Source organism: Ipomoea triloba, chromosome 2 (genome assembly GCF_003576645.1).
Source record: "Ipomoea triloba cultivar NCNSP0323 chromosome 2, ASM357664v1".
Taxonomy (NCBI): domain Eukaryota; kingdom Viridiplantae; phylum Streptophyta; class Magnoliopsida; order Solanales; family Convolvulaceae; genus Ipomoea; species Ipomoea triloba.
The window spans coordinates 828983-854699 of NC_044917.1; the positions used below are offsets into that span (position 1 = coordinate 828983).

Genomic DNA, 25717 nt, shown 5'->3' on the forward strand with positions numbered 1-25717 from the left:
ATTAAAATTAAGTTCCTTGTGTGAAGTGTACAGTTTTGTGTTGAATTTTAAAATTAGATTTGACTTGATTTACCTCCTCATGAATCTAGAGAACGAGTTCATAAAAAAATAAAACATAATCCGACATAATCAAAGACCCTAAGTTATCAAAAAAAAGTAGTATTACTCTTTCCCTATATGGTACACAACTTGGAAGAAATTGCAATGGCCCTAAAAGATCAAACATCAATCCTAGTCTCCTAGAACAGAACCAAAAGAACTTTTATTTTCCCCAAACAAGTTTAGTGAGTATATTGATTCATTAACAACTGTAATCAGTCAAATTCACAGAACAATAGGCAAGACAAAGAGATTACAATGTCAAGAGCTTTGCACAGCTCCATTTACAACATAGCATTCTTCTTTACCTGTTTTGCATATAAAACAAAACCACAGCAGATCTACATGCATCAAACAAACACATCTCAATTCTCAATCCATCTGCATATACAAATAACTTCTGGGGGAGGACATCAGACTCAGTTAGGATGAACCTCTGTAACGCACTAAGAATGGAGTTCATAAGATTTCTTAAAACGCCAACTTCAATGCAAATGCAAAGTTAGATTGGTAGGCTGTCGCATCTGCAGAACTATGGCAGAAAATAGCAGTACAGTCCAGATCATTACATGCTTGGCTGCTGATAATGCTGTAGGGTCAATAGAATATCAATGATCCAACCCTTACTGGCTACTGCCTGGAAGACAAGTCTACAAGTTCTTCGGTTATGATTTAGTAGCATTCTATTATTCTATACAAAAATTAGTTAGTTCCCGAGTAACATCAGTTGGGAAAAAAAATCTGAAATCAGTACCCAAGTTGGCAACAATTTCTCCTCTTAGACCCCATTTACTTGCAGACTCCTTCTGTCTGCAAACAAAACAAAACAGCATATCATATATGAATGAAAGTCCTGCCCTCGCTTCATATGCTGGTGATATCATTGACATATAAAAGGTGCTAAGAGATTCAGTACTATGCTTCAATCCATCATAGCTGGAAATTTATCATACCCAATTAAAATAATTGCCCGAAATACATCAACAAACAAGTAAATGGAGTACCTTCTTTATTCTGGAGAGGAAAGGCCCTAAAACCTTGATTGATCAAGATCCATGATTGTGCATGCTTCAACTCTGTTCCTCCAACATCTCACCAAGCAATTCCACATTCCTTTTATTAATCTCACCACCCCTCAGCAATGTTGTAAGAAACCTTGGGTAGTAGGTTGGATAATCCAGGCTACCAGGCATATCCTACTCAATGAAACCTTGGTAAGATATTTATAGAATATGAATATATATATCTATCAGAAAGTAACAATGTAAAAGGACAGCTCAGTTGCTATTGCACATAATGTTAAGCGGGTGTTGGGCCCGTTTTGACAAGTCTACAAAATGATTGTTGTTATTTTGTATAAATGCCCCATTACATTCGTTCAGCTGAAACATACAGCAGGTTCTTTAAAAGCCAAAGAAATATTTATGTCAAATGGGGGCCTAAAATGGGACAAACCATTTGATGAAAAACTCCTTGTGTCCCGAGATTTGCGACTTCTGGTTCCAAAGGCACCTAGTGTATACAGGAACCACATTAGTATACTTATTTATTTATTTTGCAGAGATAGTAAAAAGAGCATATATGTGAATGATGTTTCTGACCTTCCCCTTTTCATTAGCACAGCTTTCATTACTTTCCTTTTCATTCCCAGAATCTACTCTTTTTGTCCCCCTACTTGTTTGTGTCACTTTAATATTAGACACCTGCTCTCTAGCTACAGCTGTGCTTTTGTGATTTGCTTCTTCAACACCCTGGATTGCAAGGGTTGCAGGCATGCCAGGTGGTCTTAAGTCCGTCTGAGTAGGACCATTTGCAGCTGCACACTGTCTGATAGCTTCTTTAATAGCGCTAACAGCAATATTGTAACTCTCCTGTGATAGTGACCCTTCTTCGCCTAATATTATGGCTCGCCGGCATAGGTCATTGTAACAACGAACCTTAGCTTGTACCTCATCCAATCTTTCACTAATGGGAAGCCTGCTTTTAGCAATATTGCTCCAACGTTGTAGGATATATTTAATTGGAATTCTGAAGACCCCAGACATTTGGAGAACCACAATAGCATGCCTACAAAGAAAACCTTTATATTCAAATAAATGGCATGAGCAGAATATTTCCGATTTTGATTCAGTCCATTCGACCATGAACTCCTGATCATTTTCAATGTCTTTAACAGCATATGTCATTGTTGTGTCATCTTTTTCTTTTCTAAGATGACATGCAGCTACTCCCAATACTTCAACTTGAAATTTCTTAAATATTTCATGTGTATATATTAGAGACAGCTGTTTCTCAAAAGGAGATGGAGATTTCAACTCAGCGGTTTCATGCCATGCATCAAAGTTTGCTTTGGCTTCCTCCTCATAGCGGTCCTCCAAGATTAGCTTATATTTCCCTATAAATTCTCTTAAAGAAGTTTCACCATTGATATACTTATCAAGTAAAGAATTCATACTTTCAGCTCTTGAAGCAGTAGATAAGCCAGCAAAAGAGACGTCCCTTATAAAAGTAGGCACCCAGCGTTTTCGATCTTCATGCAATGACTGTATCCATTCATCTTCCCTAAGATTAAATCTGTCAATCAATTTCCACCATCTCTTTTCAAACTGTTCTTCAGTCCATGACATATGTATGCATTTTCTGAATTTTGCAATGAAAGGATCATGCCATAAACTAAGGTAATCAAGATACCTTGGGATCTTCTCCAAGATACACCACAAATTAAAGTAGTGATGAGTGTTGGGAAGAACTGCTGAAACGGCTGCTTTAATGGCATTATTTTGGTCAGTGAGCAACACCCTTGGGCCTCGTCCACCCATTGCCAAGCACCATGTTCGAAGCAACCAAAGAAATGTATGCACCGATTCATCTACAATCAATGCACAGCCCATTAATGTTGGATGAATGTGATTGTTTACACCAATGAAGAAGACCAAAGGTATCTTATGCTTGTTCGAGAAATATGAAATATCAAGCGAGACCACATCACCGAAGTTGGCATAATCCTCCATGCCTTTGGCATCAACCCAAAACACATTCCTAAGCCGATGCTCCTCGTTCAAGTCTATGGCATAAAAGAATTCCGGATTCTCTTCCTGCATATGCACAAAAAATTCGAGCAACATCTGAGCATCTCCTTCTTCTAAAGCCAAATTACGTCCCCTATCATGCTGACTCCTAAACACATTCTCCAAAGAACTAGAAAACTGATAGGTACCATAGTGATTCGACACAGCAGCCAGAGCCTTTTTCCTCCGTATTTTCGGGTCATTCTTGAGAGGATCACCATTCCTGTGGCTCCGAAAAAGATGCACCTGAGCCGGCAAAAGCTCATGATTGTGCTCCTTCACAAAACTATGAATGTACCACTTCCCACTCTGCCTTCTCTTCACATGCATGCTAGCCTTACACCCTATCTTCGGGGAAGGCCTAGGGTTAATAGCATCATCAGACTGCTGTTTATTACCATATCTTATGCAAGAAAACTTAGCATCAATGAACTCTTTAGACGCCCTAGAGCGCCGACTACTCAATTTGGCAGTGCCAAATCCCACAGATTTGGCATATTCTTTATAAAATTCATAAGCTGCCTCATGAGAATCAAACTCCATATCATCCCGAGGCTCCAAATTGCTGCTCCCCGCCACAACACTAGACTCCATTATCAAAAAACTCACACACAAAACAACAACCGAGCTTTACCCCAAATATTCTCGAAACCAATACTTTGGCCGGTACTGTGACATCTCAATCTTAGGTTTCAGCTTCTTCCTGGAGAAAGAGCCCAGCACACACGCATAAACAATGCTATGGAGTACAGCACTATAAAATACACAATAAAAGTACACATACTAGAAGGAAACATAAATGGAGAGCTAAAGATTGGGACTTCAAAGCTCAGATAGTTAAAACTCAAGCAAAATTTCAGAGACCTAATGAGAAAAGCAAGTACCTGAAGCGCGAGAAACGGATTTTGTGACGTTTGTAGGACAGAAATAATGGAAGTTTATACGTATCCTTTGCGGGTTGTGGATGAGTGTTCGACGGCGCGTCGAGGAGAACCAGAGACAGGAGAGATTGGGGAAAGGCAATCGGGAAGATTTGGGAAAAATGGAAAATATCATTTGGAGAAAAGCAATCAATTGCCCGGTCCGGTTCTTTATTGGAAAATCGGTTCAATGAAATATCATATTTTCTAAATTATTCTCCCTGTTTTTTTTTAATGAATTATTGGTATATTTATTATAAAATAAGAGACATTTACAATTTATTATAAAATGTATGCCCAATCCTATAGCTTTAGGGTCTCCAATCATGTAATCGACACGTATAGCTTCAAACCAAAAGTGCCATTGACGAAGCTCAATCACAGAGAGTAGTGATTCATGATTGTTCTTCAACTTCAAGGAGCATCATTACTATATGATTAGTTCTCACTTATCAGTGTTTCATCGTCTCCTGCAATCCTTCTCTCGAGGTCGGATTCCTTGTGTTTGTGGTCGTATAATTTTGTATCAAATGCGAATATTGAACTGCATATTGTGCAATATATAGACTTGCAAGGTTGATCTTTTGGCCTTATTGCAAAAGGCTCTTGACAAGGTACAAAACATGTTAATGCCTACCTTTAGAATGCATTATTGAACTCTTATAGAACGAGACATAACATGTGATGTGATAAAGAGAGTAGTATATTAATATCAAATTTGTGTCTGCTTAAGCAAAAAACCATAGCATATAACTTTTATTTGCAAACACTAAAATAAAATGTAATAATATAACAATAAAGAAAATTGGGATATTGGATGAGGGGTAAAATAAAAAATAAAAAAATACAGTAATTATTTTAATCTAACAAAGCGACGTCGTGTTTGTCTGTTTTTAGAGCCGTTCACTCAAAGAGTCTCCGCAAAACGAGGGTTCCCTCATTTGACGCTTCCCCGCTCGCTCCTCTCTACGCAGTCTTTCGTAGTCAGAAGAAGAAAGAAGGGCGCCATTTCTGCAGAGATCCAGCTTTCCTATCAGACTTTCAGGTTCAATTTTTTTTCCTGATTTTTATTTTTCAAAATTCCTTTTCGTACCGATTTCGGAATCGAAATTTGATCAGGCCAGTTTATTGCTACAGCTTCGGTAATTTGATTTATAGTTCGATAACGTCGGGGAATGTAGTCATCATTGTGGTTAATGGTGGTCCGCCGACCGCCGTTGAGCTTCTAAATTGCAATCTGTATTTAAGAATTATAGATCGCAAAAGGAACTTGAATAGTTCGCATTATTAAAAAAAAAAACTGAATTTTTAGAAGCTATAGCTTTGTCGTTTGCTTAAAGCGACAAAAGCGAAGCAAGCAATAGGAAATCGCTTAATGAAGCCTTAGCTTGCGGTTTTACCTGAAGGCAGTGATGAAGCTCGGCGCTTTACCTGCCGGTTGATTTTTATTTTTATTTTTATTGCAAAGTTGAATTATTTTGTGCACGTTTTATATGGTCTCTGATTTGGAAGCATTTGCCCTAATTTGTACGTTTGAGGATTGAGGAAGGTAGCTTGATATGACAATATAACTAGCACCCACTAAAGATGGTGGATGGAATATAATTTTCGTACTATAACGTCACAAGTTTGATTCTCGTCAACACTCTTCCGATCGAATTTGGGGTCTTATTCTCCCTTCCACTTCGGAAGAAAACATTCTTTTGTGTTTTATTCGAAGAAAAAAAAACAACTTTCAGTTATTACGGTTTAATATAGTGAAATCTTTAATAGTGTTTCTTTCTAAATGTTGTTAGCTTTTGAGTTGATACAGTGCCGGGAATTTCAGGTTAGCAAAAATGTCGGTAAAACCAACAGTTGCTTTGAGAGCCATACTTGTGGGAGGGATAGCCGCGTTTGCAAAAATTGGCGGTGCAATGAAGGCCGCAGGAGGGGTGAAGCTAGGTGCAGCAGCGGCTGCAGTGACAGCTGCGGCATCTGCAGCCGTTTCAGGATCCAAGCAAGAACCACAGGAGGTTTCTAAACAGTTGCCAAAATAACAAGTCTCATTGTTTATTCTGTTGAATGTCTTGAAAAAAAAGTTTCAGGCTTAGTGGTAGTTGCTAGTTGAATTGTTATACAATGGTAAGTTTTGTACCATGCGAGGATAAAATTGGTTATTTGTCATAAAGCTTGGGCATGTAAGACTTTGTAAAACACCAAATCCTTGAGACAATTTCCCCACTTTTATTCTTTACATGCACAAATCATTGACACTCTGAAATGTATAGTTTGTTCTGCCTCTTATGGAGCATTAAAACAATTTAAACTCAAGTGTCAACATGTTTACCTCACACTCACACACCCTCATCCCTATGAAACCAACCTGGATAGTAAGTTTGTAGCGGTGGCAAGCTGGTGAGAGCACCCAGGCTTTTGATAATGTCAGAGTTGATGCACATATGAACTTGAGGGTCCACAGGTAAAGTCAGGCTGCTCAACTGACGTCACTGAATGATCAGGATTTGCTGATTCTAACTCAAGAATAGCCTGTAGTAAAAGATGATCAAGTGTAAACTGGGTGAGAGAAGCTTTTAAAAAATATAGTGTGTGCCAGATACTTAATGTTCTATTGAGTTTTAACTCTTAGAAAATGAGGAAAAACAAAAATACAAAAAGAGGAATGGATGACATACCACAAGGTTTTCCCCTTCTTTAAGGATTGGAGCAGGGACATAAAGATTACACTGTGGCCCAAATGACTGTAAACAGAATGAAAGAGAGTTTTTTATGTTAAGGAACACCAACCTCCAGATCAACTCACACTTGAACTAAAAGTATAATTAAAAGTTCACAGTACCGGCCAAAATCGTCCTATGTTAAAGCCATTGATAAATGCAACACCCTTACTCCAGCCACGAAGTGATATATATGTGTCTTTAACTTCGTCGACAGTAAATTGACCAGAGTAGAACGATGGTTCTGGATCACGCTCTGTAAAATAAGGACACAATGGTTTTGAATCAGCAGAATGCACTCCATAGATCTTCTACGATGTAGAATTTCATGTTTGCTACATGTATATTAACTTCTTTTTTTGGATAGTCGCAAACTTACTTATTTTATTTCTCAATTTCTTGCGTCCAGATCTTGCAGATGCTTTTAGGATGTTGGCATGTACATTTGGAATAATAGATTTGACCACTTGATCGTCATCTAGGTTGTGGAGAGGAACTCCCAACATTCTCCACTTATTCAAAGGTCTTCCATCTATATAAACAGAGGACAATATACCCTGCAAAGTAAAGACACATTAAGGACCTTACGGAAATTACAAGGTGTTGCATCATTACTCATTAGCAGAGAGAAGTCAACCCAGTATGAAATTCACCTTCTGATCAAATATATATGGCCCGTAATTTAAACGCCCCAGATTTTCAACCTACAAATATGAAAACCAAGAAGAAAAACAAAAGAAAATGATTAGATTAGGTTATTCAATTATTAGGAAAGAGCTTGGACCAACTTAAAGAAAGGAAATTGCAATGGCCTTTCAGAAATGATTCAAAGAAAGGGAAAAGATCCAAAGAAGATACTGAAATTGTCTGGGAAAGTTGGATAAAAGATGTTTTAAACAAACCATTTAATCTTTTAACTTTAATGAATGAACTCCATCGTTAGTCTCAATTGATGATTTTAAAAAATAATAATCTGATACTTGTATTCTTAATCCCATCAAATGGTTAGAGCAGAACTCAAAAATAAAAGGGGGAGGAGAGGAGTGTTCTATACCAATATAGACAATCTTTGCTTTGAAGTACATTTAGTGAGAGGAAGGTCAATGGGTATGTTTGACCATCTTGTTATAGTGCCTATATATCTTGGCCATTCTTCATTACCGTCTGAAGGACATGAAAGAAAGACCTGTGCCCTGTCATGCACCTGTCAAATTATAGAATGAGCATTTCAAAGCAATGCATTTAGATCAACTTCTTGATTGCAGCACAAAAGTTAACACTGGCAATGGTGATGGGACATGAATAACATATTAATTTGCATAGTTATCCTCTTAGTAACACAGTAAATAGGACAGAAACATTTGAGAGAGACATCACTTCACAGCTCATAAATGAGGATTAATGAAGTAATCTTGTATACTATTAAAAGGGCTTACCTTTGGTATGGACAACACACTTCCATTGCCCTTTGCAGTGAAATTGGATACATATAACGCAAATCCAAACATCTGAACACAAAAAATATCCAAGGTAGCAGAATATATCCTTGAGTCACTGTAATGTTATGTCAGAACCATAAAACAGCAATCACTAAGCAAGAGGAGAATCCATCTTGTATACCTGACCCAAAGACTCCATTGGCATTGGGTTTTTGGATGCTATCATACCATCAAGATCTTTAAAGTTAATTACATCAAACAATGATTGAGTTTTCTGTAACTTAATAATTCCATAAGCTTTCTTTTCATTGTTGGAAGGAACTGAAGTGAGAGGTGCTGCACTGTATTTCGCAATCACTTCTCGGAGAGCTGAAAGCAACAAAATATTAGTTCATTTACAAAACATCTAGCTTGGTGCTTTGCCACAAACAAACATGGAGCCAGATGCACATAAACTGAATGGTATTACCTTGGTACTTTGCATTGTCCACATCACCAGATTCTTTGATAGGTGCATCCTGAACAAGATAACTATCTATTAACTTAATGATTATAATAATGAAGAAAATCTTCAAAAGCCATACTCACATAATCATAGGATGTAAGATCAGGTTTGTAATCAGATTCATCTGAACCAGTGTTTGCACCACTATAAAATCCGAAGTTTGTTCCACCATGTGCCATCTGGAGGAAAGAGTTACCATCAACTTACATTAGCTGATAATCATATCAAACAAGCATATTTTCAACTAAAAACTCACATAGAGGACAACAGATCCATTCCCTGCTAAAATCTTTTCCAGATAAGCTGCTGTAAAAGCTGCATCAGTCTTTGCAGCTGTCTCTCCCCAGTGTGTCAGCCAACCAGTATAGAACTCACTGACATACCGAAGTAACCAAGCAGTGTAAAATCAATTGATTAAAGATGTTGATATGTGCGTGTGTATTTAAAAGGAAGTACAATCAAACAATGACCTAGAAAGAGGTGGTGACTTTCCGGGTGCATTAAACTCTTTCTGCAATTTAAATATTGGCCATGGATCATCTCCAGTTGAGAAGTCAACAGCTAAAATTGAGAAACAAATAATTAAAAAGCTTATGTCTATAGTTATAACAACACAAAATGATTATATAAGCAGTTTTAATTTCCTATTCCATCCCCAATTCTCAAGAAAATAGCAAATTGAGCAACACAATCCATTTTGAGGGAGATTAAAAAAAAATGGCCAGAGCATTTAATTCTTTTGTTGTTGTATTATAATCTTTACGACTTTACCTGAAAAGACATCACCTCCAGGAATAGTTCCTTTCTCTAGAGTTTCCCTGGTGCCTCCATCTGTAGTATATCTGCAAGCAGTTAATGCATGATTTTATTTATTTTTAAATGGAAAAAAAATAGTTGCAGATTAACACGGTATTACAATCAAACTCCATTTTAATCAAAATTCTTTTTGTGATCAGCACAAAATGTTACATCAAACACTGGAAAGAATAAATATCTCAGCTACACTTCTCAGTACAACTAATAGCAGAAACAAGGGAGCATGGAAAATCTCTAAAGTGTATACATACAAATACACACACACTTCAAAACATTTAAAGACTCCAGCCACAAGAACAACTTGGTTTGTTAATGCACTAGGAAAAGTTCTGCCCTTTTCTTTTGTGCAGGGGTGTGATGTAACTTACAGGACAACATCATCTCCAAGGTGTTTTCTGGCTAACTTCACCAAATGATGAAGGTATTCCTTGTCATCTCCATATGAACCAAACTCATTTTCAATCTGTCCAAGTTTCACCGATCAGAGTATGCATCGTACAAGATGAAACATAAGAGTTTAGAAGAGCTATATATCACCCAAAATGTGTATAGTCCTATTTGGTTAGCTTCAGAGCTTCATTTTAGATTGCCATACATATTTTAATGCATTTGTTAAACAATAGAATAGCAAAACAAAGTATATTCGTATATCTGTTCAGTGTGTAAATGTACAGGAGAGTAGAGCTATATATACTAGTTTAGAACTAACCCTAGCCACAGGTTACTAACACTAAAACCTAGGGCTAAGAGTAAATATCTCAACTAACCCTTATATCTCTAACACCCCCCCTCAAGTTGGAGCATAGATTTCAACGTGCCCAACTTGTTACATATGTGTCACATGAACCATAAGACTCCAAATCTAGAACTATAAGTCTTGAACTTTCGAACCATGCTGTGCCAAGTCAGTCCACAATGCACCTTGTCCGCACCAACAAAGCTTCCACAAAGCTACAAACTTGGCCAAACACCACAACCGCAGCGCACCTGCCTCTCACACCCCACACCCTTATCACCGCTGCTTAACACCGCAGCGCACCAGCCTCTCACTCCACAACCCTTATAACCGCTGCCTACCACCAGTGTTTTCCCGTTTTCTTGTTGCGTGCACACAAACTGGTTCCTCCTGAACCATTCTTCAGCCGCCGGCCTTCCATAATAGCCACGACATATGCCAGGTCCACACCACCCCTGGCACCTGTGCTGCCCATCACTGCAACAGCCCTGGACTGCCCCCAGCTCTCACACCTTGGCACCACTCCAAATATGATACTAACCTCATTAAATTAACTTAAACAAGTCAAAAAAATACGATAATAAACTTTCAAGACTTATTGACACAATAAACCAAACTAACTCAAAACAAATAACCTACTGCCGAATTATTTATTAGCTTCCAGCTTCCACCCCAGCAGCCACACCATAAACCTAATAACCTATAGCCCAGTTATTCCCATCTTCAACACTTCAACATCAACAACACCCCCACCAACCACAACCACAGCCACTGGCAGCCACCACCAACCACTGCCGGAAAGCTTCACCGGCCACCATTGCTCGCCACTGCTGCGGTTCTTTCATGGCCATACAGGCGTTGGAAATTGCACTATCAACACTTTCAACGAATAACAAAATCTCCACAAAAAAGGACGAAGGGCCAACAACCATCCACTACTGCTACTGGAGCTTTGGCGCTATGCTGCTGCGAACCTGGGGAAACCGGCGAGAGAAGAGGGGAGAGGGAGACTTGACGGTTGGGATACCACCACTCCAGATCTACCGGTCTTTTAGAGACGAGCGTACCAGACCAAACCTCGACCGGAGCAGCCGCCGGAACAGTGCACACGCGCCGGCGTGTGGTGTCGGAGACCTCGAACTGCGGCGGCGCGTCAAAACTCCGGTGGTTGCTCCGCTTCCTCCGGCAGCGTCGCCTCCCTACTCCGACCAAAGCCCACTCCCCACTCAACCTCGCTTTGATACCATGTTAAACAATAGAATAGCAAAACAAAGTATATTCGTATATCTGTTCAGTGTGTAAATGTACAGGAGAGTAGAGCTATATACACTAGTTTAGAACTAACCCTAGCCACAGGTTACTAACACTAAAACCTAGGGCTAAGAGTAAATATCTCAACTAACCCTTATATCTCTAACAGCATTGTTCTACTGAAGCTCAGAGATGGATTTCAACTCACCTGGACCATTATAATAGGGCCTCCATTTTTGTAAAGAAAACGGGTGACTTTTGGAAGTAATATTCCCCACCATCTGTCAACCTGTACCAGTTGGTAATGTATATATCAACATATTTACATGATAAAGTAAAGAGAGAATCACTAAAAGGTATGAATAACCCCTCCAACGGTTCTACATCTCAATTTGCAGATTCATGAACAATCAGTGTTGGGAAAACACACCAAGTTAGTAAAAGCAGGGTCCGATGATCGAAGTCCAATGGCTGGTTCTACAGCAAGCAACCAAGCTGGAAAACCTCCCAAATCCCACTCTGCCACAGGAAAAGAAATAACCAACCTTTCAGTTGGAACTTAGTCACAGACATTTTATAGTGGTACATTATTGTGTGGTACAGTGTACTACAAATCACAATTTCCAACAGAGGTTAAAACAATTTCATCCCATTAAAGGTAAACAAGCTCTAATAAAGTTAATTATAAAGTGCTGTGGCTAACCTCCACAGATATATGGTCCAATTCGAAGCATAACTAGTAAATCCAGTTTCTGGCAAAGGCTCAAAAATGAAAAGATATCTGCGATTCCTTCAAAAATCAATTGGCCTTGTCTTGGTTCATGTAAATTCCATGCAACATAAGTTTGAATTGTATTCAATCCTAATGCCTTTGCTCTCAATAATCTATCTTCCCAATACTGAAACCATTGTCACAATATCAAAACTTGAAACCACAATTACAAATTAGAAACAATAGAAAGAAAAAATAAAAAATCAAACAAATGCCAAATAGTCTCCCAAATTAAGCTCTAGCCTCAAGTAGTTGGCTGAAATGACAAGAGCTCCATTTCAACATTCCAATCATCATTAACTTAGAATTTGTTCATTTCAAATATTCTTCAAAAATAGCTTCCTTTGATGACACTTGTGATTATAAGCCCTTTACGGAGTACAATACATATGCCTAAAGACTCCAAAAATACCTCAGGAAGAGTCCGAAAGTAATGTACATCGCCTCCAATTATCCGGAAAGGTCTTCCATCTTTCCAGAACATATCATCCGCGATCTCAAATTTCCTGTCGCCGTCACTCTGTCAAATATCATCAACAGCTCGCTTTCACAGATTTCCACAACAATTCACTCAAAATTTCTTCAAATATATCAACGCATAGTTTCATAACCGGAAAATTTCTCTTTCAAAGGAAAAATAATCTCAATCGCGCATAATTTGAAGGACACTCACGGATTTAGATAGGGAAGACGGAGAGGATATGGAAGGCAGCGGCGCAAAGACTGGCGCGAAAGCTCCAAACGCGAATATATAAAGCAGGAATATCAGTATCGTGGTTCCGAGCCGCCGTGTTCTGGCCATTGTTGCCGGTCGAAGTCTGAGATGCACCGCCGGAGCTCCGATGCTCGGACTGACAGTTCTCTTCAGCGCGGTTCGCATGGAGTGTATATGTGGCGCTTCTTCCAGACTTCAGCTCAACTCCATTTCTGCTCCAAGGACAGTGATTAGGAAGTCAACAAGTATGGTAATGTTTTCATTAACAACTTCTTTGGCTTCGAACCAATTCAATAATTTCAGAGACTTGTAGTCTGTTATCCTTTTAATTATGCACACTATTCTCGATTAAGAGTATAACTTATGGATAATAAATTAATTAATTAGCTAACTAATTTATTGGGATTGTCCCTATTTAAAGAATGTCTTTAATACTTTATTGAGAAATTGAGAATATTGATAATTTATTTCTCTCTCACCCCTCATTTCTTCTCCACCTAAAAAACTCAAGAAAAACTCACCAAAATTCTTTTAATGGTGATGCTTTTAATATCATATCGAGAATGCTACCAATTTTGAAGAAATTAGTATAATTTAACTTATATAATCCACTTTTAATCATGCTTTAATAACTTCTATTATAAGTAGGGAAAAATTATTACCTTATGAATTGAATTATATTAACATCTATGTTACCATTTTATTTTTATAATAATAAATGTTCAAGTATTAAAGTTCAAGTGTCGCGATATTAATTTGGATTTGATGCGAACTGCAGTTCCAGAGTCTGACTCCTATTCAATCATTGACTTTAAGTATGGAGCAATCTTAAATTTTCATGTCAGTTATCCTATCAAATAGAAATGCATACAATTTAACGAGAAAATTAGTCATTGTGTCTGACAATAGAAACCTTAAGCTACACTCAAAAAGTCTGACTCCTATTTAGAAATGCACTCTTTAACAAGCAAGTGTGTATCAAAATTGATATGGCCCGTGAGGCAGATTAATGGGCTTTGTACATTTTAGGAATGCCTAGATGATGAGTAGTTGGTTTGAAATAGGAAGTATCGATTCATACTAGTAAATATGGAGCAGAGGCCGCCCAAGCCCAAATAAAGTTAAAGGCCAATTGGAACTTTTGTCTCAGTCCGAAAAGCTAAAGGTCAATTATTCATTATTTGTGAATAATTAATTTCATAATGTAAAATGCTTTTTTATCCTCTGATTTTTTTGTACAAACTTTTCTCTTATGACGCAGCTTTCATTCATTGGGTGCCAATAAATTGACTGATCACACCACTAATTAAAAAATAAATTTAGCTACCAATCAAATAATACTACATCATGAGTGAAAATTTTTAGGGACATACATGATAGATTTATAAACATTTTAAAGTTGTTTAGATGGAATTTCATATTTTTATATGGATGAAATATTTGATATACTATCTCTCTCACACACATATATATGTGTGTATGGATCACAGGGCGAGGGTTTACTCACATACTCGGAAGAGGAGTGGGGTTTGCCTCGATAAACCCAATATATATGTGTGTATGTATGTGTGTGTGACAATTTATCACATTAAAACAAATAACAATAGCGCAACATACTCTGAAATGAGTGATTATGTAGATGGATATACAAATTATAACTTGAATTTCCTCAAATGTAAAAAGGTGGAGAGATCCAAGACAAAAGTGGGAATTATTACCGAAAGAGTGGCCATCAAATCATCTATACTAATGCAAACATCTTTTTTTTTTTTTTTTTTTGGCTACAAGTCCACCTAGATAATATTCAAAAAAAAAAATATGGGGATGGATGTGTTTTATGTAGACTAGTAAAGAAAATCTAGGTCGATATATAAGATTTTTTTTTTTTTGCGAAATTTACAATTTACAATTATAAACAAAATTGTCATGACATTAACTGGTCATGCATGTAGCGAGGACTATGGCGCTCGTGTGGATGCACACGTGTAAGGATTAGCTTTGTAAAGACATTAGGACCCACCACACTCTTGCGATAAGAAAAGTTAGTATATGGAAACCAGCTTTCGCTACGGCTTACAATTTGCTTTATTTAATTTAAAAAAAAAAATATTTTTCACACCATTATATACAACACCATAGAATTTTCCTTTATATAATACATAAGCTGTGTCAAATACAAACAAAAACAAAAAAAACAAAAAACAAAATACAAATTTTGTCCAGCCAGTAATTAGTAAAGTTTGAGACTGTTTCGACATGCACACCAGCGATATATATACACACACTGTTAAAAAAAATTAGTTTTGTAGAATTATTGTGACACTATCTTTCAAAAGGTTTTGGTCGATCCTAGTTAAACAAGCACAATGAGTATTAAAAGTGACTCGAATTCGACTAGTCAACCTCCACTTACAACTATCAATCAATCTTTAATTTTGTAGTGGACGACATGTCTAACAAGCCAAATGAAATAACGTGTTTAATTAGATAGTCATATGTACATTTAATTCGTACCGGGCCATGCCAGTTTGATCGACGAGGCCGTAGATCTGATATGTCTAAAGAAAATTCAAAATGTAATACATGCCAAATCTTCCTTTTTCTCTCTCTCTATGAAAAGATGATAATTTGTTATCAAAAAATTAAGAATTTATAAGTAATAACATTTTGATAATTTTCTTTAACTTTAAAAATACATTTTCTAACACTATACAATATACAGTGCACTACTTTACAATATTATAATGTGCGTGCATTTTGGTTAATTAGATTGAAAGTGGAATGCTCTTAGGGGCCGTTTGGTTCGGGTCATCTGAGATTACCTAGGTAATCTGAGTCTGGTAATGTTATATTACCTTGTTTGTTTCAAGTTATGAGATTATTTGCTAATGTTATATTACCTCAAAGCTGATGTGGTGGTAATGTTTCAAGGTAATGTGATTACCCCAATTTTTTTAGGTAATCTAAGATTACCTTGGATTATTCCAACTTTGCCCTTGTTAACTAATCCTTATATAATAATAATAATAATAATAATAATAATAATAATAACATATATAAAATAAATATATGTTTAAATAATCAAATATACATGTGTGTATATTTATATATTTATTTTTTTAATATTAAGCATCAATACATTCATACATATAAATAAATAAAAGTACACATAATAAAGGCACACAAATATATATATATATATATATATATATATATATATATATATATATATAAAAGGACATTATAGTAAATTGTCTCATATAACTTAAAATATAACCTTTAACCAAACAAAGTAATATTATATTCCACAATCCAAACCAAACACATCAGGTAATTTTACATTCCCAAAATCTCGGATTACCTTCTTGGAGGTAATCCTATTACCTGAGGTAATCCAAGATTCCGTGAACCAAACACCCCCAAAGTTTTAACTTAATCTTTTAGTTTAGATTTTAGGATTATCTAGAAATACACTTTATAGCTTACAAATTACTCTATAATGTTAAAATTGCACTTTTAACGTTAGAGAAAATAGGTTATTATGTGAGTGTGCCTCTATAAGGGTTCAAATGAGAATATTGTCCTCCTGTAAAAGGTGATAACGAATTACAATAGCCCATCAAAGTTAAGCAATGGTAGATAATTTTAGTAAAAAAAAAAATACCACAAATTTTATAATTAATATAAATTTTTAAATACAATATTATTTTTAAAAATTTTTAACTCACCACTTTGACTCCAATCCTCAACTGTTAATTTATTCAAATAAATGAATCATATCAGTTATTACTTTTTAGGAAAAAGTGTCAAATAGGCCAATGAACTTATCGCTTTTGTGCAATTGGGCCATTGAACTTAAAAAGTGTGCAATTCAACCATCAAACAAGCAAAATTTGTGCAATTGGACCATTTTTACAAAAAAATTCTGGTAAAATCCAATTATATTACTAACATATATGTATTAAGAGTGACATTTTCTTTTACCATACTAGTTGGGAGTCAATATTAAAATGTTTTAAACTCAAATTGAATTAAAAAATTTTAGAAAAATGTCCTAATTGCACATATTTTACTTGTTTGATGGTTGAATTACACATTTTTTTAAGTTCAATGATCTAATTACACAAAAGCGATAAGTTCAATGGCATATTTGACACTTTTTCCTACTTTTTACGTTTAAACTTATTCTCACATACTCTCTGGTGTGCTCTGTGTGTGTTGGGTACTATGAATGATGCATATTAAGAGTACAGGTGTTTGTGTAAGCGACAGACAACGATGTAAGATGAAGAAAGGCAAAGGGGGGGTTTCAGATCAGAGGAATCTTTTTATAAATTTGTATTTGTTGTACTAACAACTCTCCATCGATCTATCCATTGAATCGCACCACTTTCAAAGCAAAAGGCCCATGCACGCAGCTGCATTATGCACTGCACTGCACTGCACACACAACTCCTCCGACCTAACACTGCACTACCCCAGAGACAAAGATTCCTTCAATTCTTTCTTCTCAACACATCTTGCTACTTCACTATATTCATGTGATCATCACCAGAACTCTGTCAGATCATTGCTCATGCATAATTTTAAATAATAACAGCAATTGCGAATGACCTTGTGGTCTAGTGGTACGAAGTGACTCTTCCAAATAAGAGGTCATGGATTATAGTCCCAGTGGGCTGGTATTGACTCTTTCTGCTTCAGTAGGTTCAGAAAGTAGTTATGAATAGATAATTCATTATAACTGAGCGAAAAAAAGTGTAATTTCCTGAAGCGAACTTGAAAAGCTCTCCACGAACAGTAGGTATAATCAAAATTCGAGTCCAAAATCAACAATTGTTTATTTTTTTGTTTATATATATAATGTTGTAGCTCGAAAAGGGTAGTTGAGTGGATTAGCATGACTTGTGTACCTGAAGTTCACGAGATTTATATCTCCTACGTAATCTGTAAGCTATTATGTAAAAATAAAATCTATTCCACGTACATATTCAAATAATGATTACGTGTTTATCTCAAAGGTAACCCAAAGAAAAAGTTGGGTTTAGGTGTGTTTAAGTTATAGTCAACTTTGCTTAAAGAACACAAGCGTTATTGATATGACATTACTACAATTCAATGTGATTTTCATAGTAAGCTATGTAGCTAGCTAAATAGGGTTGTTACTGTTTTTGGAGTTAAAACATACTTAGCTCGTTACTAATTCAAAGTGGAATATTGTAGCACAAAAGTGGGCCTTCACAAGTCACTTTCAATCAAGCTTGTCTCCACACAAAAAAAATCACTATTATTTTGATATACACATGCAATTCTCTCCTCCCATCAACATATCATAATCACTTCTACTGCTTGCAACTTTATTTTACCCCTATTTTATTTATTTATTATAAAATATTGTCCTAACATTTTTAATTATCGGTCATTAAAAAAAAACTTATTAGACGACAATTTAAAAGGTAGAGTCTAACATATCGACATCAAAACGTGGCGTTGACTACTACACAAATATAATAAAATAAAGTTATGTGTCCCGTAATGGATGATCGATTGAGTGAAACATGATTCTCGTATTTGAAGGTCATAAGTTTTATTATTGCCAACACCTTCTAAGTTGAGCTCGTTACACAGAGTCTTCCTAGTACAGTTTGACTTTCTTCTGTAGTTTTACTTTTGTCAGCACTCTCTCTGTCGAGCTCATCACACATACAATATTTTGCTAGTGCGATTTAATTATCCTGTGTGATTTGCAAGCTATTATAGTATTACACATAAAGAGTGTGTTTTACCTGATGCGTGCTATCGGATAGTGGTTATTAAAAAAAAATTTGTTGATATAGTAGTAAATGCTTGATCTGACAAAATCAATCCGAATTTAATGAGTTATATATTGTGTTTGAAATCTGAATAATAAGATTTTGTTAATAACTTTAATTTGAGTAATTTGTTAATTAATAGTTATTGGTATGTATGTTATGTAGAATTAGAGGATGACCCACTCTCTTATTCATGCATGTGATTTGTGTGTAGCCATAGAAGAAGTAGGCAATAACCTATAATAAAGAACAAGAATTTGGTCATTTCTGAGGTTGAGTTTTCATGGAACATGCATATATTTCTGGGCTGTACAACTAAAGGTCGTTTGTGAAGATGTGGAGATAATGTTTTGGATAACAACAAAAATATATATACGCTAGGACATATATGTATGATTCATTGTTTTTGGTGTATGTTTTTAGACCCAATACTTAATTGTACATTTCTATCCACAAGAAAATTATTTAGGGATTAAACCCCTACCTTGCAAGGCGGACCAAATTAATTCACATCCACTAGATCAATGTATGAGGGCCGGCCATGTCATACAATCTGCCTCCGTTTCACCTCAGACACAAATTGTTCAATCAATCTGCATATGCGGTATTTGTGTCTGTTGTAAAATAGACGCAAATTGTCCTTTACTCCAGACGCAGATAACTCATTCTGTACTAGTGGTTGATTATTGACTGTTAGCACCCTTGTGTATAATATTCATCAGTAGATCATATACATGATAATATCAAATATTATCAACGTAACATCGCCATTGATCAACAATCGACGCTACTGTTGAGGATATATATACGAGGTGCATGATATACATGATTATATCAAATATCATGCTCGAGAAGGTCAAAAAAGTAATGATGTGGGTTGATAAGAAGGGACAACCACCTTCCTCGGGATTGATTCCCAGACCACTTGGCACTTGCACCCACCTAAGGTCTCAAACACCATCTTTCAATTCCCTTTTGGTTCTTTTATATACTTATTTCAACATACATATATGCACTCACCATATCACCATACTTTCTTGCTCTTGCTCCCCATATTCTAAATTCATCCCACTCAAAATGGCATGAGACCAAAAACTACACATTTATTATGTATATTTACCCAATAATAATCCTCATTGTCACATATATACTTACACATATACATACAAACACCCAATTCAAGAATCTCCCAAGAAAAGAATCCAATGCTGGTTTTTCTACACATCAGCAAGCCAGTGTATATATGTATATCCTGTCCTTTTCATCGTCACCATTCTTTAACATGTGTATATTCAGGCAGTACGTATAGTACGTCCAAACTGTTTTGATTAATTTTGTATATATATAATATGAATGTATATATATGGGGTACAGATTAACTGGCAGAAGAGATTCGCTTCTACAGTGTGCAATTATTGTATGAAAGAAAGCATTACAAACAACTGTGCGTCACATCCCACACATAATAAATGAATAGTACCATGAAAGCTTTGCAGGTTTATCAGCATTAATGATGAATATGGCTAGCTTGCTAGGCCTATATATATATATGTATGAAGTATATATCTGAGAAAAAAAAAGTTTACCTTATTATAATGCATGCATGGTAACTGCAGATCTTTACTGCAATAATCATGAATGTGGTTAATTAAAATTCTACTATATCGCTATCAAACTCGAGTTTCATTAATACAAGTATCTGACCCTTCCAAACCCTAATAAGACAAGTTTTATATTTTTATAATCTGACTCTTCCAAACCCTAATAGGACGAGTTTCAATTTTCTTTTTTTTTTTTTAGGAGACGAGGAACTCACAATCACTACCTAAACTAAAGATGTGCAGCATTTTGACTCTAGCAGACAAATGACCATCTGCAAAGAAATAAATCAGATCAGTTTAGATTTTCTATAGCTGAATTTTTCAAACTAAGAAGACCAACAGACAGCTTGCACCAGGAGTTGAACATAGAACCTTCTGGTTACCAAATCCAGGGTGTGACCAATTTTTTTTTTTTAAATTTAAGAGGGTTAGGGTTTGGGGTTTCCCTTGAAGCATTTGAATTCTTTATTATGCAAAGATTACACAATTTAATTAAGAATAGATAGGTCATTAACTTTGAAATGCCCTATTGTCTACGAGTAACTGAAATGAAATTAAACTAGCTAGGGTTTCGGGTTTAGCTAGGCCAAGCCTTTTGAACTTGAGGTTGATGATGATGATGGTGATGGTGATGATCACTGGCAGGGTTATCCACGAGAGAAGTAATGTTGAAAATGTCGGAGTGAGAGAGAGGCCTTAATCCCAGGAAATCCTTCGTCATATCGTCGTTTGCGCCGCCAATGCCGCCGAAGGGGTCTTCGAAGCTGGAGGCGTCGAAGCCGTGAGGATCGGTGGTGGAGGACGAGAACGAGGTGGCGGCGGCGGTGATGTCGTGGAGAAAAGCGCCGCCGTGAGACGGCGGTGCAGCGGCGGAGGAAGATTTAATCGGCAATCCATTATTATCACTGATAACGTCGTCCCTAGCAGTGTCACGTGACGACAAATTATTGGCTTGATCGGCAGACACGTGAGCGGTGTGGGCCCCGATCATCAGCATGGGTGGGGCCACTGAACTGGCCGTGCCGCTGCCAATGCCGGTGGCGCCCATCTGAGCGGCTTTCTGCAGCAATGCAGTGGCAGAGATTTGCGGAGACGACGCCGTTTGATGGAAAGGCGGTAGCGTGGGCCCACCCCCGAGATTAGGGTTTGGGTTCTGCGCCATCTGCGTGAATTCATGGTGGAATTCCAACCCGCCGGGATGGAACAGCGGCGGCGGAGGTCCGTGTGTGGCCCCCACCAACGGCTGACACGTGATCAGCCACGGCGGAATTTCCGGCCTCAGATTGAACCCGCCGCCGTTATAATTTTGCTGCTCCTTTTTTACGGAAGGAAATGCCGGCGACGGAGAGTGGTCGCCATGGCCACCGATCTGCGGCGGCGGAAACGCCTGAAAGGCCGGAAACTGTAAGTTTATATTGGACGCCGATGAACAACCGGGCTGAGAGGGATGAATTTGACTCCCCCCAGTCATGACTCTTCTTGCACTCTCTTCCGCTAATGCATCACAGAAAGCTCTGTGCGTTATAAAACTATCTCTCCTGAACCAAAAATTGTGGAAAATCAACATCAAAAATTATATAAACATACAACAAATTCATGTACTTTTGGCTATGCATTCATGCTCACAATTGAGAAAATTTCAGACCGTTCGCTTAATAATCACAAAAGTTACAAGTTTGACTCTGAATGGAGAACCTAATTGGTCTTCTTGATTTAAGTCTGTGGACAATCTAAGCAGTTTTACCTCTAATAGGTCAATCAACTACGGAACATTTGCTAATGTATCTCATTGTAATTCTTTGTAGGCTAAAATCATAAGGCTGAATTTACCCGTACACACACAGAAGCTAGGCACTAATACCAAAGAAAACCAAAAAGCTGGAGGCTTGAAATTCAAAAAGAAAAGGAAAAAAGGTGAAAAAGGGGGAGAAAGAAAGAACAACAAAGTCATAATATCTACTCATACTCTACAACCTAAGCAGATTAAACTGACTTTGTGTGTGTATGATAAAAAGGTTAATTGTTTGTAAGAAGTGGTACTGGAATATAATGATTTTGCATGATTTACAGACCTGGAGAAAAGGGTTCCACAGTCACATCTGTATTCTCTTGTGCCACAGGTTTTGGAGTGAGCTTTCCAGTCAGATTGAACTGCATATCTCTTTGAGCACTTGTCACATTTCCACTTCTTCTCCCCATGCTTTCTGCAAAAGTGTTTCTTGATCCCAGTGAGGTCACCCAGGGCCCTGGATGGTTCATGGTGGACACAGCTGGGCTCTGGGCACACATACACCTTCTTCCTCACCTCCTTGTTGCTTCTCTGCTTCAGCTTCCATGGCAGATTGTGACCCCTTCTGTGAAGTTGCAGGTTCTGGTCCCGCTGAAACCCTTTGTTGCAGATTTCGCACACAAATCTGTTGGTCGCCATCAGAGTCTTGGGTGATAAAGCTATCACTTCTGCATCGGGGTCTGATTCAAATTAAAACACCCAAATCAGAAAACAAAAACTCTCAGATTTGGACGCAACTCCAACCAAGTTTGTCTAATTGCTGACTTAGTAACCATAAGGCTACAGTTCAACTCCTAGTCAGAACGGTTTATTAACCTTCTTTGATTTGAACTGGCCTGACCAGCTATGGACAATCTGACTGGTTTAACGCCCTGTGGTTCTCTGCCGGCTAGTCACAAGGCGAGATTTGCCGGCTGAATGTTTTTCTCGTCACTCAAAAAAAATCTCGAATTTAATCATCATACTGAAATTCTAAGGTCTTAATTAACCTGGATTTCCTGGTTGGTTTCTCTTCTTCTTGACTGGTTGAGACCCAAAGACCTGTTGTTGCTGGGGATAGATGCCGCCATTAGTGTCAGAAAGAGAAGCTTCACCAGAGGCAGAAGTGAGATTAGACATGTTTTCTTGATCCAAAGCTGAATGTGGCTGCTGAATTACCAGACCTTTCATCATCATCTTCTTCTTCCTCCAAAGCTAAAGCCTACCATTATCAGCAAAGCAGATATCTGTCAATTTCTGATAATCTATCACCTAGGAGTCAAAAAGTTGAGATCTTTATTCCTCCCAAAAAAAAAAAAAAAAAAACCCATTAGTTAAGATATATACTGAGATCTGAAGACAAACCCAAACCTAGAAAAAGGTCAAGTAGGTGATGAGAAAATGGACAAAGTGAAAAAGAGAGAGAGAGAGAGAGGGGGGAAAATAAATGGCAGAAATTTCTTGTTTGAACCTCCAAAACACCTCTACAGCCTTAGCTCCTTCTCTCCCTTGGCAGCACCCAAACAGACAATTTCTTGTTTTTTGCAAAAGCTAAAAGGAGAGAAAGAAAAATGGAGAATTGAAAGTGTTTTTTCAGAGAGAGAGAGAGAGAGAGATGACCCTCAAACTGAATTAAATCTGGAAAACCCAGTGCTCCCCTTCAAGAATCATCAACACCCATTCTTGCTAAAATCAAGAAAATCCTATAATAAATCCATGCACATAAGAACAAATAAACTGGACCAAGTTTTATAACAAGTAGGGAGAGAGAGAGAGAGAGACAGACATGTGGATGAGAAGTGAAGAGTAATCCTTCTGCGTATATCTCACTCCCACAGTTTCCAAACAATAATTTATCTTGTGACAAATATAATTAGTGTATTGTGAATATTGTTTATAAGTATTGTTAATGCTTTGTTAAAGAGTAGTTCAGAACTCTTATTTTTTTTAATAATTATTAAGATTCAAACTTTATATATGCAACTCGGGTAAAATCCAAATTAGTATGTGGGATACCATATGCTTAAATCTGAATTAGTTTGTTGAGCGTCTGGATATAACAGATACTCATTCCCAAAAGGTTGAATCTCTAACCTCAGTCCGACAGAGTATCTAGGACGATGTAAATCAGGGCAACTCACCTGAACATAGAAACTGGATTTCTAGTCTTTCTTCCTAAACTTCAGTCATGTGATTAATTGAGTTGTCCATAACGGTGAGAATACCAAATTAGTCTAGGGGTTCCAAATGGCGTATGTGAAAAGAAAATAATAATTAATTTGTACTTTCAAGATGTGCCATGTTAAAGAGTTGTCGATAAGGCCTTTTCCTAATAAGATTCAAATTCTATAAGTGCAATTTAAGTTAAATCCGATTTAATCTGCTATGGTCATATTGAATGACCCATAACCAATAAGGTTGGCGTAGTGGTTCAGCACCTCGTCCCTTAAGCATGAGGTTGGAGTTTTGATTACCACCCATGCATGTGAATGAAGCAAATCATTTGGCCAGTCCCCCTACCATTAGTGTGCTAACCGTGGGGACGGATGATTAATCTTATAGCTATCGGCCAGAGGAATAACTTTGGACAAAAAAAAAGAAAATATCCAATGACCCATGACCCCCCCCCCCCCAACTCCCAATCCTATCAGCACCCCAAAGACTAAACCATACGGCCAACTCTGACGTGCACTTTCCGTCTGTAGTTTTGTTCTCTTCCCAGCACAAGCCATGAAAAATCTCTCTCTCTTTCTGTATTTTTAGTATTTTTTACCTTTTCCACAAAGTTCAAATTTTTGCTTGATGGCACCCACCCCCCTCCCCCTCCCCCTTTCTCCAGGACCCCCACCCTCTTCTTATATAAAGTAACTCCACCCCCCACCCCCTTCCCCCTCTCCAAAAAGCAACAATGTTATAAAAAGATTCTTGATTTCTATATTATTTGGTTGATTTTCCTACATTTTGCATCATTGTGCAATAGACCTTCTTCCAACTTTTTTCCCACTCTATTTACAGTGACATGATTGAGTCATTGATTATTTAGTTTCCAAGTCCCATACTCATCACCCCCCTCTAACTTTATTTTTTAGGTGTAATTATATATATTATGATCTCTCTTTCTTTTTATGTATATTTTTTGGCTGATTAATGAAAAATAAGTAATAATCTGCACTAAGAAGACATTGTACGATCAAGACGATGTTGACAAAAATCGAACTTGTAGTTTTCTTGTACGAAGTCATACTTTATCTACTCAACTACTCCTTTCGAGACAATATTGTAATAATTAATATTACCCATTAATATAATTCAGTACTCGTTAAAGATTGACTTCATTGAATTGTGCCTATACCTATTATGACATTTTCGTAAATAATCTTATATAAAAAAATGTTGATCAAACTCTCATTTAGGCATTTATATTTATAATAGTATGCACAATTGCATAGTATCTTTTCGCTTGTAGAGTTTATCTTTAATTCAATATTATAAAAATT

The 25717-nt window shown here is 37.0% G+C and overlaps 3 protein-coding genes across 7 annotated transcripts; all 3 read right to left on the reverse strand.

Annotated features, from left to right (window-relative positions):
- Positions 1-240: 240 nt before the first annotated feature.
- Positions 241-4209, reverse strand: LOC116010278 (protein FAR1-RELATED SEQUENCE 4). The gene is made up of 5 exons (XM_031249608.1): positions 4052-4209; positions 1701-3870; positions 1555-1611; positions 1104-1295; positions 241-909 (listed from the first exon to the last, which is right to left on the reverse strand). The coding sequence occupies exons 2-4, from the start codon at positions 3759-3761 to the stop codon at positions 1170-1172; spliced, it is 2244 nt and encodes a 747-aa protein (XP_031105468.1). The 5' UTR covers positions 3762-3870; positions 4052-4209; the 3' UTR covers positions 241-909; positions 1104-1169.
- A 2057-nt stretch (positions 4210-6266) lies between these two features.
- Positions 6267-13336, reverse strand: LOC116010355 (beta-galactosidase 17). Its single transcript, XM_031249723.1, has 19 exons — positions 12997-13336; positions 12736-12843; positions 12255-12450; positions 11982-12070; positions 11760-11840; positions 9933-10027; positions 9520-9590; positions 9219-9309; positions 9005-9122; positions 8832-8927; positions 8713-8761; positions 8425-8612; positions 8241-8312; positions 7859-8008; positions 7458-7508; positions 7184-7361; positions 6927-7060; positions 6763-6828; positions 6267-6616 (listed from the first exon to the last, which is right to left on the reverse strand). Exons 1-19 carry the CDS (start codon positions 13201-13203, stop codon positions 6512-6514), a joined length of 2145 nt encoding a protein of 714 aa, XP_031105583.1. The 5' UTR covers positions 13204-13336; the 3' UTR covers positions 6267-6511.
- A 7513-nt stretch (positions 13337-20849) lies between these two features.
- LOC116010356 (protein indeterminate-domain 7-like) lies at positions 20850-24081 on the reverse strand. Of its 5 annotated transcripts, none has more exons than XM_031249728.1 (4): positions 24007-24081; positions 23231-23442; positions 22525-22921; positions 20850-21990 (listed from the first exon to the last, which is right to left on the reverse strand). In XM_031249728.1, the coding sequence occupies exons 2-4, from the start codon at positions 23415-23417 to the stop codon at positions 21030-21032; spliced, it is 1545 nt and encodes a 514-aa protein (XP_031105588.1). In that variant the 5' UTR covers positions 23418-23442; positions 24007-24081; the 3' UTR covers positions 20850-21029. The 5 variants fall into 5 exon arrangements, with proteins under 5 accessions (XP_031105588.1, XP_031105587.1, XP_031105585.1 ...); XM_031249727.1 differs by lacking the exon at positions 24007-24081 and adding an exon at positions 23841-23971; XM_031249725.1 differs by lacking the exon at positions 24007-24081 and adding an exon at positions 23568-23971.
- Between the last annotated feature and the right edge of the window lie 1636 nt (positions 24082-25717).